Source organism: Cryptomeria japonica, chromosome 10 (assembly GCF_030272615.1).
Source record: "Cryptomeria japonica chromosome 10, Sugi_1.0, whole genome shotgun sequence".
NCBI lineage: Eukaryota > Viridiplantae > Streptophyta > Pinopsida > Cupressales > Cupressaceae > Cryptomeria > Cryptomeria japonica.
The window spans coordinates 665,092,956-665,112,228 of record NC_081414.1 but is presented as its reverse complement, the minus strand read 5'-3'; the positions used below and the strand labels follow the sequence as shown (position 1 = coordinate 665,112,228).

Here is a 19,273-nt window from a genome sequence, read left to right as displayed (position 1 = left end):
ATGGAGACTTAGGATCAACAAGTATGCTTTTTGACTTGAAATTTTAGAACTTTTGCCCCCAGTTATTTTGATATTAGGGGAGATCAACTCTTGCTCTTTTTGCTTCATAGGATTTTTATCCTTAAATTTGATTTTTGTGGAGTCTAGTAGCTTTTGATTTTGATTTGGACTAAAGGACTTTTCTTTATTATTGACTTTTAGATTTTTCTTTTCAAATCTTGATTTTTGATCCCCAATAAGTGAGGGCTTTTGTAATTCTTGTTGATCCAAGTCTAGGAGTGGAGTGGAAATGGAATGAGTGGATGAAATGGTAAAGCTATGTGAGTTCTCAAGAGGGTTGGTGATACACTCAATAGATTCTTTGTTGGAACCACTCTTACGACTATTGATATCAAGAGATGCTTGCACCACTAGAGGAGTTTTGCATTCAGACTTAGTAGCCACAACACTAGGTGGTTCACACCCAATTCCTTGCAAATTGTTTGTAGATTGTTCTTGTCGACTGAATACCTTAGGAGATAGTGGGAGTTGATCAACATGAAAGATATACTCACCACATCTCATGTCTTTAAAACTGAACTTGTCTTTGAGCTCTGCTTGTTTGGATGTAGAAGCTTTCAATGATTCTGGATCCACATATGCTGATGAAGGAATAGATTCTCTATTAACTAGAATTATTATTTCTGATCTAGGTCACAGATTGTTGCAATATATGAATGGATTTGGGTCAGCTTTGATGGTCACTTCAACTCCATTGTGAGGGAACTTGATACATCGATGATATGTAGATGGTACTGCGTTCATCTCATGAATCCATGGACGTCCTAGCAATATGTTGTATGTGATCTCTAGATCAAGGACTTGACAAACCACATCCTTTGTAACCGGTCCAACTCTGAGAGGTAAGGTGATTGTGCCTTTGGATGAACGCTCTTCATCATCATATGCTTTGATAGTAATTTTGTTTGTAGAATTCACAGCTTTGTCAGAATATCCCAATTGTTTAATAGTGCTCAATGTACAAATGTTTAGACCTGCTCCTCCATCTATCAGGACTCGTTTGATTCTATGTTTGTGTATGAAGGCTTCAATGTGTAATGGTGCATTATGTGGCTGACTTACAGAGGCATCATCGGCTTCTGTGAATGTAAGGGAGTGTGGAATGGAAAGGTATCCCACCATGGCTTGAAACTGGTCCACGTTCAGATCAGTATGAATGGCGATGTCTCTCAAGATTTTGTCAAGAATGGATTTATGTGCAGGGGATATGCGTAGGAGCTCAAGAATGGAGATGAGTGCGGGTGTCTTCCCTAATTGTTCTACAAGGTCATACTCAAGTTTGGTTGATGAGGAAGCGGTGTTCTTGGCTGGAGCACCTTGCAAAGTGATTTTACCTCGACGGGTTGTAACATGACATTCAGAGGTAGGTTCGGAAGAAGATTCAACACCTTTTAAGACAATCTTGGGTCTCTGGGTAGAATTCTTAGGGTTTTTGTCCTTGATGATAATGGTAGAGACATAACTGTCCATCGAGATGTGATTGATAGTTGAATCATAGTTGTAGGATGCTCTGGTATAGTTGGTTTGATCATCTATGACTTTAGCTTTTCCTTTGTCATGTTTTGGGAATGGTTCCTTAAACATCTCATGTTCTTGATTGGATGAATGTCCCTCAATCTCAATGTCACCTCTATCAATGAGATCTTGTATGATGTTCTTCAGTCAATGGCAATTTATGTCTTATGACCCTTGCTCCTATGAAATTCACAATACTCATCATCATTCCACCAATTTGGCTTAAACTTTGGTTCATATGGAGGAAAATCTGGAACTGTGATTACCTTGTTTGCCACTAGCTTCTTGAAGACTGACTCAAGTGGTTCTCCCAATTGGGTGTACTTCCTTTGTGATCTGGAAGTTGTTTGAGTATTCACTTGATTGTTTGTAGAGCTTGATCCCGAAAAGATGAATTTGGGTCGCACTGTGTTGGCATCAACAACACCATCAGTGACTGTGTTCTTGTTTTTATTCCAAAATCTTGGCTTATCTTTTCCTTAAAAGTCATCTTTGTTTTCCTTGAATATCTTAATGACTCCTTGTTCAATCAGGACTTTTTCTATCACTAAGCCTTTTTCAATGATGTCCTTGAAGGTGGACAAACAAGCTTTCCTTAAGTCATAACCAATCTCTTTGTTAACATTTTGGGTGAACATTTCTACCATTTGTTTTTGTGGAATTTTGCAAGAGCATCTGCTAGCTAGATTCCTCCATCTTTGTAAAAATGATGAAAAAGACTCCATCTTTTTGCTTGGTGTTGCACAAAGTAGTGACTGATATGTCTATCTCTATGTTGTAGGAGAAATGTTGGATAAATGCCTCTGCTAAGTCACCCCATGACTTAATACCAGGTGGGAGTTGGGAGAACCATTCCATAGCTTGATCACCTAAGCTTTGTGGGAATAATCTCATCAAATATGTCTCTTCTGCTGCTACCTCAAAGCAAGCTATGAAAAATTGTCTTATGTGTGCCTTAGGATCCCCTTTTCCTCTATACTTATCAAATTTAGGCGTCACAAAGTGTGTAGGAAAAGGAGGCATTGGAATGCTCTTGTCAAATGGATAAGGACATATGTCTCTCATTGTGTATGTTGGCTTCGGTGTATTTATGTCCTCCATTTTCTTTTGTAAGTCCCTGATTTGTTGCTCCAAATTTTTCTTAGGTGGAGATCGACTTCTTGGACCATACCCCATGCTTGAGGCACCAATAGGAGGAGGATCATGTTACATATATGGATGATATTGATCATACACATGCTCATATGGAGGAGGTCTATAGCGATGTTGCGTATATGGACCACTTGGTATAGATTCATGTTGAGGAACACCATATCTATTTTGTGCATGTATACCATATTCTATAGGCATGTCATGTTCTAATGTGTTACCCCCAAATTTGAAATGGGGTTTCTTTGTGTCCAAATTTTGAGCATGCCTTTGAATATCCAATTGCTTTGGTGGGTGATCCTTAGCATTAGTATCTGATTGAGCATATCTATCTGCATAAGACTTCCATAATGGTCTGTGAAGGTGAGTATCATATGCTTGACCATGTGTGTATGGGACCTCTGGTTTTTGAAACAAAGATGATGGTGATTCAGGTACCATATGTGGTCCTCTATTGCCTCCACTATTAGGTCTCCTTTGTTCCATGTTGGAGTGAGGTTGTTGCAAAGGTCGATTTTCCATTATTTGAGACATGTCAAAATCATGAGGTATCTTGGCTCCACTTTGTGCCATCATTTGTAGGAAGTATTATCTATCCCTCCTCATTATTTCTTCAACCAATCAATTGAAATGGGGATTCATAATGGATTCTTCTACATCTGCTGAATGTACTAAAAAGTTGTCCATATCATCATTGTGTGTAGTATTATTGTTTATAGTGTCCATGTTCTCAACATTTGGAATGTTTCTATAGGCATCCATGCCAGGTAATATAGTATGATCTGAATTGAAAAAGATATCATTGTCATACTCATAAGAACTCATGTTTGTGGACTCTTGAGCCTCTTTAGTTTCTCTACTAGATTTTTGAAGACGGGTTTCAACCATGAACTAGGTATTGACCAAGATGTGTGAGACTAGATGAAAAATGGAAAAAGTATGGAAGACCAAGAGTTGGATGGAATGTAAATGAATCTGAGGTGTACTTGCAATGTCCAAAGTGTAAGACCAAGTATGTATGTAGTAGAGTAGGTGTGACTTCCAAAGAGAGGATAGTTTCTCTTAATGAGGCAAGTTGACCTTGACTCTAAGTAAGACCAAATGAGACCCAAAGGTAAGAAACCTTGATGAGGGACCACTTAGCAAAGTGTTGTTGTATGTAGTGTGTTGACAAAGTATGATGAGGACAAGCAAGTGACTTTTGACTCAATTTTAGACAATATGTGAATGCAATGCAAGATGTAAAACAATGATGGACTTTGTGAGACCCAAAGACAGGTTGAATGCTAAATGAAACCCTGGAGAAATGACCTAGGAAGCTCAAGAATTCCAAAACTGACCGTGTTTGTTTGCTGGACTGTAACAGTTTTTCAATTTTGAACACAGACGCACCTGTATACTTCACAGATGTGGTTTCCTGACACAGACATGGTTCTGTTCAACACAGACACGTTTCTGAGATTTTTGTAAAATGCATTGTTGATTATGGGAACACAGACGTATTTCTGCCCTTCACAGATGCGGTTATACAACACAAACGCTATTATGTCAGACATAGATGCGTTTCTAAGATTTTTGTGCAAATTGCAATATTGATTCTGGAAACATAGACATGTTTCTGCCCTTCACAGATGCGGTTATACAACACAGATGCTATTATGTCAGACACAGACGCGTTTCTGCAAAATTTGTGCAAATTTTTCCAATCTGTGAAGTCATTTTGTTGTGACCAAATCTGACTGTTTGACTATTTTTTGTGACAAGAGGACACAATGTTGATGAAGACTCAATGTTTGCAAGTGTCTAGACTCTAAATGACTCCAAGAAAAGTGTGTTGTTTGATGTAAAAAATAATGTTTTGCATACACTTGAAGACACAAAAGACACAATGTTTTGCTGTTTGGTCTTGAATGTTTGAATGTTTAAAATAAGACAAGCACAATTCTTATGACTGGCCAAGACAATAGTTGTTGATCCCACATGGGGTTTTACCCCTGAGGCTACGCTATTCAGAGCGGATACTTAGATGCTTGACCTCACTTGCTCCACCCTCGACACTCACTTCTCGGGTTAGCCAAGCATCAGTCCCCATGAAAACTCCCCGTGGTGAACTTTGTATCTCTACTAAGAACCGTATGTGTGTGGGCTGCTACCAGAGGTTCGACCTCCTACCCCAACAACTAGAAGGATTTGGGCTTCTAAAACAAAAAGGTGCTAGTAAGGGAATCCGCTTGTGTGGCCATACATGTGGCACTTTCAGCTCTGTAAATACAGAAGGCTCCTAGCCGGTAGGGGTTACGCCCTACAATTGATCAAATAAATTTGATCAAACTGGTTTATGGGGAGACATAGTGTCGGTATGAACTAATCAGCACACGTTATTCATAGTTTTCACCATGAATACAGTTGTTTATAGTGGTTCGGAAGAGGTGGGTTTTCCTCGTTACCACTTGGGTCGTTCTCTTCTCACTAGTAGTCCTAATGACCACACGGGAAGACATGCCCTCTAAAGATTAAACAAAAAGAGCCTATTGCTCAAGACACAAAAGACAATGATTCAATTTTAGTGCACCAATGGAAGTGTTTGCTAGTCTATGAAAACAAGGCACACAATAAGAATCCAAAAACCCTTGCCAAGGACCTGCAACAAAGAGTTGTTAATAGTTTGGATTGTTTGAAATAATCACCCCTTCCTGCAAGCACACAAGTTAGGTAAATTTTAAACCCAAAAGACTTTGTGAAAATAGGGGCCTTCAACCAAACGATTTTGCTTTCAAGACAAGCTGCACCAATTTTGTTAGCTAGATCTGAAAATGTTAGCTCAAAATAAACCAGATCTGAAAACCTAAATGTAAAACCCAAAACTGAATCAATAAACCCAAAATTTGAAACTAGTGAACACAGACGCGACTTCCTGATGCAGACGCGGTTCTATGCGGCACAGATGCGACCTCTGGACACAAACGCGGCTAAAAACACCTCAGACACGACTTAATAACACAAACGCGATTCCCGGAACCTGCAAAAATAAAATATTGCCGATAACACAGACGCGATTCCAAGTGTCGCAGACGCGCCAGAAAATCAAAAACGCGATTCAAAAGTAGGCAGACGCGAAAATATCAAAATGTTGCTGAAAATGTTAGATCTGCAACTTCAAAACACAAAATCTGCAACAAGGATGTTAAATTCAAAAGGGACAAGGGTCCCATCGGGCATGCCAAAATGTATATGGTGAAAATGGATAACAATAATAACGATATTGAAAAGGCTAAATAGATTCAACCACAAAACCCTAGCCTAACAACAACAAAGATCCACTATAACATATGAAGATGACCTAAGACAATGCAAATCAAATGAAATCACAAAGATTATACCATCACATGTCCAATAGGGTTTGGATCTCCATTCTTCCTATCTCCATTGATCTTGCTTGATATATTTGCTCTCAGATTTTATGTGCACAAGAGCTCAACAAAGAACGGAATGTGGTTGCAAGTAGGATCGCATATGCCAAGTAGTCAATTGATCAAGTAGTTAGGGTTTGATAATGAAGGAAGCATCTCCTTATATAGAAGACACTATATGAAATGGAGGGATAAGATTGAGAGGTGTAAAAGGAGGTCGACTATGATTAGAGGGTAGGTAAAAGAAATAATAAAATAATGAGAGGGGTAGGTAGTGTATGAATTAAGAGATGAATAATATGTGTCATGGGTAGAAAAGGTTAATGAATTAATTAAATAAATAAAGATTTATTTAATTAATAGTAGAAGTGGGATTAATTAAATAAATAAAATATTTATTTAATTTAGGAAAAGGATAATTTAAATAAATAAATGTATTTATTTAAATGAGAAATAAGGCTAGAAGAGGATAAATGAATTAATTAAATAAATAAGGATTTATTTAATTAATAGAAGAATTAGGCTAAAGTAATTAAATAAATAAAATATTTATTTAATTAGACTGGACAATTTTGGGTGTCTACAATAGCCATTTCCAAATCTTCCCCACAGGAGAAGGAAAAGACAAAGAATCCCCTTGACAGGACTGAGACACCATCCTGTCCTTTCAACTTCCATTTTTGCTTAACAAAAGACCTAACGACTTCAATATTAGGTCTTGGTCCAACAAATTTTCCCACTATAGAAAAAGCCATTAGAGAAATACTGTGGTCTATGACCACATCTGGAATTGCAATAGCTAATCTACCTATCTTTCTATCAGAAATATATTCCACAAAGGGAAAAGATGATTTCCAGTGGGTTTGTTTGCAAATAAGTTGGTCCAGGGTTTGAAAATCTTCACCTCGGCCATCTTTTCCAATTCAGTGTTCAAGATCTCGGGACCCAAATTTGAAGAATCTTCAGTATTTTTAAATTCAAGAGGAGGGTCCCGATGCCGTGGGTCCCCATCCTTTTGAACATCCTCATCATCCACCATAGATCGCAAAGAGACAAGTTGTCCTTGAGCTAAAGAGGCAGAAATTTAGAGGAGCCAACTATGTTGTTCCCTCCATTTGCAAAATTCAAATTTCCCTCTAGCTATGCTATTCCCTCCATTTTTGCAAAACTCTTCTCACGATAAATTTGATGTTATTTCTGCAACCCCACTAGAAAGTTGACTAGTATGTGGCTCCTTATATATTTTTTAAGTCAAACAAAATATTTCAGCCCTTTTTGTGCCAAATTCTTTTTTGATCTTCTGCCATTGTGTCCCTAATTTCATTGTGAAGTTTTGTTTGTATCCACATGAGATTAGGGTTTCATTAAGTCTTTGACAAAATAGGATATGTATGTCCACTTCAACACATCAATCTTGACTATATTGATGCTCCAAGGCTTGAAGAAAGAATTATTACTTGCTCAATATCTTGAATGAATGCTAGAATGTAATTGTTGAATTGATCATTTATATGCGTGCGTTCATTTTTTTGCATCTTGAAATGAGAGGGGAAAGCCTCTTTTTATACTTGCCAATTGAAAAACATATTAATTTTTTGACATGAGCTGACACAGGGCTAGGTTTCTCGCTCAATTTTTGAAATGGAAAAGGGTTCAAAGGGGGGTCCAAACAAGGAGGACCAAGGCGTGGGTCCTTGGTCCTACCCATTTTTGAGGCTAGGATAAGGGGTTGAGTTGATGTATGAGGTCATATTTGCATGGTACAAGCATAATTAGGTCCCACTCAGGCCTAAGGGTGCAAACGATAAGGTAAGGTCCCAAATGTGGTCAAAATTGTAAAGGGGTACAATTTTAGGATGCTACAAGTCCATACAGCTAACATATTATTACTATTTTTTAATATCATGAGGGTCTATAAGTCTCACTAGATGCTGTTGTTTCACCTTAATTCTTTGGCACTCAAGATAAAAAGCAATGAACTCAACAATACCATGTTGCATACTATATCCAATGATATATCTAACGTAGGTCTAAATGTATTTTATTGATCACAAGATGAACTACATACAATACCATATGGGCCTATATAATAAAATCAAGGTTCAAATATCTCCCACAAGAGGTTCACAAATCTAATTTGGTGATGAAACAAATCATTTGTATATTAATAATATCCTACAAAATTTACCTCAAAGGCCCTTTGAAGGTGCATATCTTTCTAAACCTATCTACACTACTCATTATTTGGCCAATTTTAAAGAATGAATCCTCTTACATGTATTTTCATTATGATAATGAAAATCTCATGATATATCCTAATTTGAGCTTTGCGACAGCACTTTCCTTACCGTTGATGCACTATATGTGAAAATCATAAATGCAAAAAAACTACATCCATTGTCATTAATAGGTATTAATATTTTGTTGACTAAATATTATATTACAAACTATAATAATCTACATTCAAACCTCAAAATATTCCCTGAAAGGAAATGACTCAACTTAATCAAAGTATATACCACCATTGCGAGTTCCAAACTAGTTATAGGATAATTCAACTCATCGATATTAATATTTCAAACTTATAAACAATCACTTGAACCTCCTACATAAGTACTCCACCAAGATCCTCAATAAATACATCAACATAAACCATAAAATATCCCTTGATGTTAAAAAAATAAGTACATTAATTTATGGTTTATGTTGATGTATTTATTGAGGATCTTGGTGTAGTACTTATGTAAGAGGTTCAAGTGATGGTTTATAAATTTGAAATATTAAGACCAATGAGTTGAATTAACCTATGGATAGTTTGGTACTAGCAATCCAGTGGTATATGCTTTGATTAATGTACTAGTATGATGTTCCTTAAAAATTTCTAGAAGGATCTCTCACACTTATCTGCTCATTCAAATTTATTCTTTGTTTGTTGAAGAGAAGTAATAGGGCCACAACATTGGGAAATGTTGTTGAGTCAATTAAATTATATAGTCTTATCATTATTCCACTTGATCAATTTCAATGGACATGATAGGAACTGGCACTTAAGTTGTGTATAAATAAATTTGTTTATTAAATTGACATATAATTTATTTAGTAGCTTTTTTGGGTGCTAGACATTTATGGTACCTTAGGTATACTTTTAAAAATATTTTTATTAAAGTATGACTAAAAATGGTTTCATTCTAAGTCCGCTCTGGTCTCATCAAATGGATGGATAGGGAAACTCTAGTCCGAGTGATAGGGGTACTCCAGTCTCACCTCCTTAACAATAGGTCTGAGTGATATAGAGGATGAATTGAGAGATGGATGAACCGGAGGATGAATGACCATGGATCTATTTATTTTTTTGTAGCCCAAGATAATATGAATAAGGTTCTACCTTGTACTTGTTTAAAATTTGATGATAATTAAAAAGTAATTTATTTTCATGTCGATATTGCTAAATATTTTATTGTCATTTATGTCAAGGAAGCTTGTATATGATGTCAAGGAAACATATAGAACATGTCAAAAGATGAAGGGTGTCACAAAATCCTATGTAAGTTGGTGGATATATTTTGTTGGATAAATACTCTCATGGAATACTCTCTTGAAGAATGTTAACGTTATAATTATGTATTAGGAATTTTGTCCTTAATGTCTAGTACATTTGTGGGATTTTGAAACCATCTGTGTTTAGTTCTAAGGTCAGTTGCTCAAAGACAATATAACTATCAAGTTACACTGTCGTATTTTTGGTACCAAATTCTACCACAATTACTAGTTATGGCTTGTGGGCTAAAAGATAAGTAATTCCACATGCATAAATCATGTTATATCCAAGTTTAAGGAGAATTACTCTAACAAAAAGAAAGATAGAAGTTACAAAGTGTACATTATACTAGTTTATTGACTATGTAGAAGATTTCGTTGGATGCACAAGAGAAAGGAAACATGCACCAACTAGAGAAAGCATGTGTAGGTAATTTGGGACTAGTCATATTCATGATAGAAAATGCATATTATGTTCTCACTTTTGGAGCAACATATTTCTTTTAGGATCAAGTTAACAACATGTTCCATAGTTTTTATTTTTTTGGAATTTATCTTTATTCATCTTGTACATAATACAAAGAAAATCTAGGTCAACATGAAGATGCAAATAGTGAATTGGAATTTATATGTATTACCAATTAGTTTCATTCCAATGTGTGACTAAGAAAATAAGTGATGGGTTAAATAAGGTGGTGAATAAATAGATGTTTCAAGGTTTATGAGCTAAGATGCAATATCCTATATGCACTATGAAATTGTTATGAAACAAATCCGATCATATAGATAATGAAGATTAATTTTGAAATATTTGTATATGACATTTATATTTTTTTGTTCCTACATCTACTTTGTAATTGAGGTTAAAGCCTCATAATTTGAGTTGGTTCTTAGTGGCTAGGTTGGTGGTTAGTATTTTGATTAGGAGATTGGTGTCTCATATAGGTTGGTTCTTGCAAATTAGAATGGATTGGTGTCTCCTTCTTAGATTGTAATTCCTATGGGTTAATGTTTACAAAATTATTGTAAGTGCTTTAGTATTTTTGTGAGGCTAGATTTGGGCAATAGAACCAATTAACTGTTTTTATTGTGGATTTTTCCCTTCTAGGTTTCCACATAAATCTGGTGTTCTCTTGGGTTGATGTGTAGACGTGTTTATTTTTTGCATAGTTCTTTTGATTTTATCTTTAGGTTAAATAGTGATATTGAAGTTGCATTAAGCTTTGAATTTAAAAATTTGTATATACTATTTTAGCCCCCATCTCAGTATATCTCTGTGTATAACGAATATATCTCTTTCAAGATGCAATCCAATTTCCTAGTCTTAAATTATTTTAATGAAATACTTTTTTTTTAAGTGATATAATCTCATAAAGGATTTTTCTCTTATTTGTATTTCAATAATTATTACTAAATGCATGTAGCTAATGGAGGATATTTTTCCCTCCCAAAGTTAGTGTTTTCCTTCAAACCCACCTCTGAGTTAAAATATTCTCATGCAAACTAGGTTTCACAACATATATACAAATAAATATATAAGAATATATTGAAAAAACCTAAACCTAAAAAGGGTTTACAATCTCAACCAAAATCATAAAAAGGGAGAATAGGAGATACACTCCTATAGTGATAAAAATAATTTTATATTTCCACAAATTATAATAATCTTCATAAAAATTAATCTCTCATAACTAACATCACAACAACATGTACTCATGCAGCACCACCATTTTTCTATTCTTCCATATCACACCAAATATATATCATCTCATAAAAATATATTTTATACTTTGAAACTTATTTTACAAGATTTATTTTGTGAGAAAATCTATGAAGAAAATTCTCCAAAGGAGGCCTCACTCCAAATCCACATGCACAACTCTCATCAAATTTTGGAGGGATACACAAACATAAATCAATTTTTGAAAGACATAGCAACATATAAGATTATCAAACCAAAATATATCTATAATGTAAACCAATTTTGAAACAAAATTCAGTCACCAATTTTTAAAAGATGGAAAATCTTTCCTCAAATAGCTCCCAATATGTAACATGAATCTTTCAAATTTATTTTAGTTCATCTTATCAATCTTATCTATCATCCATTCCCAATTTTACATCTCCATATCAACAATTTAAACTTTCATCCACAAAAATTAAAAACCAAAATTTCTTCAATAACTATAAGAACCCCCTTCATCTATAAAGAAAACCAAATAAAGAATAAAAGAAGGCTCTTCCTCTTCCAATGAGGAGTTTGAATTTTTCCCTTCTCATAAAATTCTCACCACTTTATTCTTAGGTAAATTAGTGAGGGTTAACAATTTATTAATACTTAAAATATAACTTTAAACAAGTACCATACTTATGCAAGAAAACAATAACCAACATAACTATCTCAAAATATATAATAATGATTAAAATAATTAAAGCTCAATTAACACAAAACACCCTTACATACAATTCATATACCAAGATATTTCATACCATTTTTTTAAATTTTCATCATATTATAAATAGAATTCATTCATAATGATAAAGAGATAATAAGATAATGTTATATCAATTATGCATAAGAAGATTATGTAAGAAAATTGCAATCATCCTAACTAGATTACTATAATAATGTTATGAGAATTAGTAATACAACCATAATTTTAAAATCCACTCAATCTAAAAATAAAATAATAAAATCTAATAACAATAAAGAAGTCTGTAATATCAATCATTGATAAGAATGACAAGAAAAAGTAGTCATTGAAAAATAGGTAGACATCAAACCATCTATATCCTTGCATTATCCTTAGTTTTTCTACCTTAATTAACCATTTTACTAATTATTTTCCCTATCTCACCTTATTCTTTGTTCTCTTATTGAAATTATTTCCTCATTATTTTACATTACTATAATTTTACATGCTACTGTATTAACTCTCATTATAAATTTATATGATTCCTATTATAATTTATTTATAATCTCCATATTTATTCACATATATAATTCATATTTATGCCTATGACAAATACTAACTAAATTAGATACCTAGGTTTTATTTTTTATATTACCTTTCCATATCACACTCTTAGATTCACTTTCACATTTGTGACATCATGTCTTCCCTACAACATTTGGGTTTCCACCACCACATATTTACATCTATGGAATCATACCTTTCCTTATCTAATTTGTGCCTACACTGTTGTGTTACACTTCTAGAGCCACCTCTTTTGTTTCGGGGCAACTTGCCCTCCCATGCTTTCCCTTATGCTATCATTGCTTATGTTTTTACATTGGTGAAATTTTATCTTTTTACATCATAAAATTGAGATGATGTTCCTATACATATGTTACCACTATAGATTGACTGCCCTAACTTGACCATTGTATTCTTAATCTCTTAACTTGAGATTCATCTCCAACCCATGATATTATTTCTTTACTTTACACCATGTATCAATTTAACATTTAAATGGCATGTGATTTGTATGCTTGCATACTTATTGTTAAATTACTTCTAGTTTCATGTACCATTTCTCCCTCTTCTCTAATTCGTTTCCCATGTTGTATGTAAGATATTAGAGGGGACATATATGCTCACTAACATTCTTATGATTGAACTTTTAACTAGTGATTAATTCTATATAGAGACATCATTATTTTTTGAAATGAATTATTGGTACATGAAATAGCAACACCCAATGTGTCATGTCATCTTACAATTGTTGTACTAGGGAGAGTATTGTCAGTTTGTATACATGTAGAATTTTTTATTTCAACTCTTTCCATTATTTCTACTAGCATGACGATATAAATTTCATTATATTTTTTTATTGTATAGGTTCCCATGAACTTAAGATCTGAATGACATATAAATTATTAGATATCAGGTGCTGACAAGAAAGAGGTGTAGCTTGCAATGAGTCGTGAAAAAAGATGGCTAATGATGGGCATAAAACATAGCATACACCTTCGTTAGAGAGCATGAATACCATATGTAATGAAATTCAATTGATCAAGAACGCAGTCGATGCAATAAAAATGGTATAACTGAAGGATTGAGAAGAAAGAACAACACTTATACTATGCCAGAGTTTATTAGAAACGGAAAATCGTACAATTAATCTCATATTACAATGAAGACTTCATTAACAAATTGTTATCAGATTACAAAATAAAGACTTCATTAACAAATTTTTAATTAAAAGAAGGGTAAAATTTATTCAAAACAGAAGAAATACAAAGCAAGGCATCAAACTGTCCTGTCGAGATTTACTAAATGATCTAATTGAAGAGACAAATCCAGAGGTAACTGACTCTTATCCACAACATTCCAGTTATGCATGTGATCAGAAGTTCATTTGGCCAGACACTCCGCAACACCATTCCACTCCCTAGAAATATGCAAAAAAATAACAGAATTCAAAGAAGCACTCAAATGAAAAATTTGATTAAACAGAAATAAATAGAAACACACAAATCTGATATTGAACTTGAACTTGAAAGTGCAGTAGCAACATACATATATATAAAAAATTGAGTTCGAAGACTAGAGAAGCTAATAATAACAGCAAACTGAAAGATCTTAAAAAAATTCTCTTGCATTCTATATAAGAGAGTGATTAAAAACAAACTGCAGAATGAACAAAAACTAAAATAGAACTTCAGTTGAAACTAAAAAACTATTCAGCTTATTACGGAAAATCAAAAACAAAAATAGACAATAAAGCTTTGTGAAGCCGTTGAGCATGAAAGATGTGCGTCTTTAATATGAGTAGCACCCAAATACAAAAGTACATTATTTATTAATGTACGGTGATACAAAACTACTGAAAATAGGAACCTAGTGAAACTTTTTCAGTCTTCACTCCTCACTCTATTTGAAGGTGGCTGCCATTCGCAGCCATGACTCTGATCCAAAACACCTTAATCCACCAGTGGAAGATTCCCCTCTCCCAAGTATGAAATTTATTAGCAGCATCAGCAAAAGAGTTGAAAATCTGCTTCTGATCACTGGGAGGAAGGCTTGCTAATATTTTAGTCACTTCTCCTTCAAATATCTCTGAGAATTTCAAACACCCAGTATGTCTACGGGAAGACTCAAACACAGTAACCGAAGACTTACTACAATCAATAAGATCACGCGGATGATCATGTACATTGGTATATCTAAGATAAGATATGCTATGACTGGCACCCACTTTATCAGAAATGAAACACGTGCTCGTTTGGGAATAACTATTTGTCCATCTGCCACACCGACCAGAAACCTGTGGACTAAAATTTCTAGCACACGGCTCGAATATGCCCTATCTGAATCTAAAAAGAACGACGAACTTATTCGGGGTTTTACTAATATGTCAGCAATGCCTTCATCTTCAACAAAAATTTTGAATGCAGCTTCAAATACACCCCTTTTACAGAGCTTAATCAAGTCCAACAACCACAAAAGAGATTCACAAGCAGAATTCCTTTTCTTGGTAGAGGATCCACATTTAATACGCTCAATTCTAGTCCTAAATTCGTTTAAAAGAGCACCTCTGCATATTTTTTGAATAGCAGGATGTATATCTTCCTGAAAATATGCAACTATCTGTTTCTTCACTGTTTCTTGCATATGTTCTCGAGACACGCCGCAGGGCTTTTTAAAAATTTCAAAAAGCAATCTCGGTACAATCTTTTCTAAGTGCTCTAGTTCTTCATCAAAAAAGGATTTAGATATTTTAAGTCTTTGAGCTAAATCAGTGGAAATATTTACCTGCAAAGATGATAGAAGAGCTTGGATTCTGAGCTTTTGTTCAGGAGTCCAACAAACTGCTTCCAAATATTCCATGCAAGCTCGAATTCCCTCTTCAAATAGCAATTCGGAAGCAACCGGTAGAATGAGTAGGGCCTTATCTAGAGTGGAGAAAGAAAAGTGTGTTTGGTAGTAAGATGAATACATGAGACGAATACAGTCGATGTAATTCTCAGCAGGAGCAGAGCCATCCCGAGGAATGCATAACTTGATGATCCCAGTTTCAGAAAGCTTCGCTTCAAGATAACTTGATTTCTTCAAAACTTGAGAATGCAGGTAAATGGGATTACCACGGTATGGAAGTCCATCTGAGCAAATTATTTGCAGTTTCACATCACCCTTTCTCTGATCGCCAAATTGGAAAAATGGAGAATCCATTGCTAATTTCTTGTTTTAATTGTGGATTCCTACTGCTCCTCCACTTTGCTGTTTTATAGATAATTGGGTTTTTTTAAAACGTGAAGTGAAACATGCAAACCAATGATCCAAACTTGAAGTGAAACATGCAAAGACGATATGAAATAATTTAAGCTGTTTATGTTTTCTTCACGATTTTTGAAGTGAAACATGCAAACCGATGATCCAAACTCAGGTGAAACCTGCAAAGACGATTTGAAATAATTTAAACTGTTTATGTTTTCTTCATGATTTTTGAAGTGAAGCATGCAAACCAATGATCCAATCTCAAGTGAAACCTGCAAAGACGATTTGAAATAATTTAAATTGTTTATGTTTTCTTCACGATTTTCTTATTTCTTTCTGTTTTCTTTCTGTTTTTTTGGCAGATGAAGTGAGAAAAAGAACTAAAATAAGTGATTGAAATCTGTTTTCCTTTTTAATTTCTTCTTTTTTCTGCATATTAATAGTTTTTTTTTTTAATTATTATTTTATATATATTTTTGATAGGTTAATTATTATTTTATATTATATTTATCTTTATATGTTTTATTTTTTATTATTTTTTATATTTATTTTTGAATATATAGAAACTTTTTACTATGATAATATTTTAAAATCAATTTTACAACAATTTTTTTATTTAAATAATTGAGAAAATAAATATGTTAACAATTAACATTAATTGATTTTAAATTTGTTTTTATTAAAAAATAATAAAATATATTTATTATATTAATAGATTTTAATAAAAAAATTTTTTGTTGTTCTTAATTATTATAAATTTAAATTATTTTTATTAATCTTTAATTATATTGATGTAATTTCAAGTCATTTTTTTTTTGATAAAAGTGGATGAAACCACTAAAATTATATTAAATATTGATTTTTTTACAGCTGTCTAGTTCAAAGAGCATTGAAGGGAAAGAACCAGTAAGAAAACCCTTCAGTATTGCTCAAGAAAACATAAGCCTATCTACCCATTACAAAAGCCCATAGGCACCCCAAATAAACCCCCAAGATACATAGCCAACCACATAAGATATAAAGGAAGTTGTAAGATCCAGAATAGAAGAGAACATCTTCAAAATAGAGCCAGTGGTGTCCAACCATAACCAATGCCAACAACCCATAGCCATCCTGTCTACACAACACATGAGTCCAAAGCTCTGAAAAGAACAAAACTCAGAACCAGAAGAGAACCAAGAATAAGTGATCCTGCCAACACAAAAATGGTGAGCAAACATATGCCAATCCAGATAAGAAGTAGAGAAGGATGATGAAAACCCTCAGGAAGCAGGATAAGACTAATCCATAAGATAATCCAAAGCAACATCCAAAGAAATAATAGAAGAATAAGAAACCATCTACAACACCATACAAACTGCTCTTTCCAATTCCTCAAAAAAAGCCACCAGCCACCAATTTTGACAAGAACTCTCCACAACAAACATAGCATTTTGTGTTAGTAAAAATAAATGCATAGAAAGAATGGATACACAGACTGCACACCACCAAGAATATAAAAGAGGAAGAGATAACCAAATCATGATTAGCCCTCCACTACAAGAAAAGTCAGAGAGCAAGAAGTTGCTCAACAGATGATGAAACATACTCATGCCTCACAACACCCCAATCATAAAATATGCAACTCCCAAATGATAAGACCAAACACAATGCCAGATGATTAAAGAATGAAGGAGCCAACTCAATTCATCATGATACAAAAGCCCCGCCCGAAAGTCACCAAGCCCAGACCATGACGATTAATGATTACCAAATAATGCAGAGGATCAAACAGACATAATATACCGAATTTAAACAATGCCTATCGTGCAATGAGTAGGTTTGGTTAGTAGGCGATACCAATCAGTACCCAATACCAATCCACACAGTAACCAAGCTATGTCATCAAAAGGAGACCGAGACACCCACCAACAAGGTAACCATAGGTGAACAAACAACCGGCCAAACAGGACATGCATATGGTAAACAAAAGGCCCCTCCAACACCAAAAAAACACAAAGAACTCATAGGAACACAAAAATACCAGCCAATCCAAAGTTGTCCCGTCACCCTCCATACTTAATGAGGAGATACTACCAGATATAGCTATAACAAAGATGTTGCCATAAGGCAGGACAACATCCTCCCTATAGCCATATAGGGAAGTAAAAACCACACCCAGCAAGGAGAAGGGAGAGGACAACACCATAAAGAGGATATCACTTCGGTAGGAGAAGCCACAACAATCTCCCTACTCCATGAGGAAATTCTAACTGGAAATATCAACAACGAAGATATTGTCATGAAGAGCAACACCCTTACTGCAGATACTTACGAAAGAAAACCACATCCAACATGGAAAATGAGGGAGGCTTCTAAAAAGAAATCTTGCTAAGAAAGAAGCTTCATGCAAGAGAATGGTATGTCTGAAGGAAAAACCAGTAAGAAATCAACACCCTCAGCAATAGCCTTATTAGCCAAAAAATCTAAATGACGTTGATCTCCCTGAAACAATGAGAGATAGAGAAAGTGGAAAAGCACTTTAATTGCACAAGAATGTGATCTAATAAATACTATAAATATCAAGAGAGACATTTTTTGGCAACAACCACCTGAAAAACCACCATTGAGTCACCTTCAATAATAATATCTTTAATATTCAAAGAGATAGCGAGATCAAGCCCAAAGGATAAAGCCTGAAACTCAGCAACATTATTAGTACCCTGACCAATGTATTTTACCACAACTTTGATGATCTTAGAAGAATGATAAAAAATAACCACTCCAATACCAGACCTTCCTAGATTACCCTTAGAAGCCCCATCAAACTATAGCTTGAATGAAGACACGGGGGGGTGGGGAGGGGGCTCCGTTTGGCCATCTTATGTTTAACAAGAGAAGATAGCCCATCTGATAGAGCCCCATGAGAAGGCATTAGATGAAGCAAAGACCATTTCCAAGTGACCCAATTATCCCAATGAGAAAAAGACCTGAGATGATCTAAAATTTTATGAATGTAAGAAAGCACCACCTCGCACATGGAGGATTGAATTTTACCAATCACATCTACTAGAGTAGCAGACTTATGTTTAAAGATCCTAGAATTCCTTTCAAGCCAGAGATTCCAAATCACCAGTGATGGAGCCACAATCCAAAGAGATGAATAAAACAAAGAGGAGAACAACAAGGGCCAGACCATAAATTACGAAAATAGATTGGGACAAAGAGAAGAAGACCAACCAAGCATTCCTTAAAAAGCCAATACCAACACTCAGAAGAAAATGGACAAAGCAGAAAAAGATGGTCCATGGATTCCAATACAATATCCACAAAAAACACAAGGGAATACTGTTGTAATCCCAAGCCTGTCCAATCACATCCCAGTGAGAACTTTATCATGGA

At 34.5% G+C, this 19,273-nt stretch overlaps 1 protein-coding gene across 1 annotated transcript; it reads right to left on the bottom strand.

Annotated features, from left to right (window-relative positions):
- Positions 1-14,743: 14,743 nt before the first annotated feature.
- On the bottom strand, positions 14,744-15,847 carry LOC131027519 (BTB/POZ domain-containing protein At3g50780-like). Its single transcript, XM_057957602.2, has one exon. The coding sequence runs from the start codon at positions 15,845-15,847 to the stop codon at positions 14,744-14,746; it is 1,104 nt and encodes a 367-aa protein (XP_057813585.2).
- Positions 15,848-19,273: the final 3,426 nt, after the last annotated feature.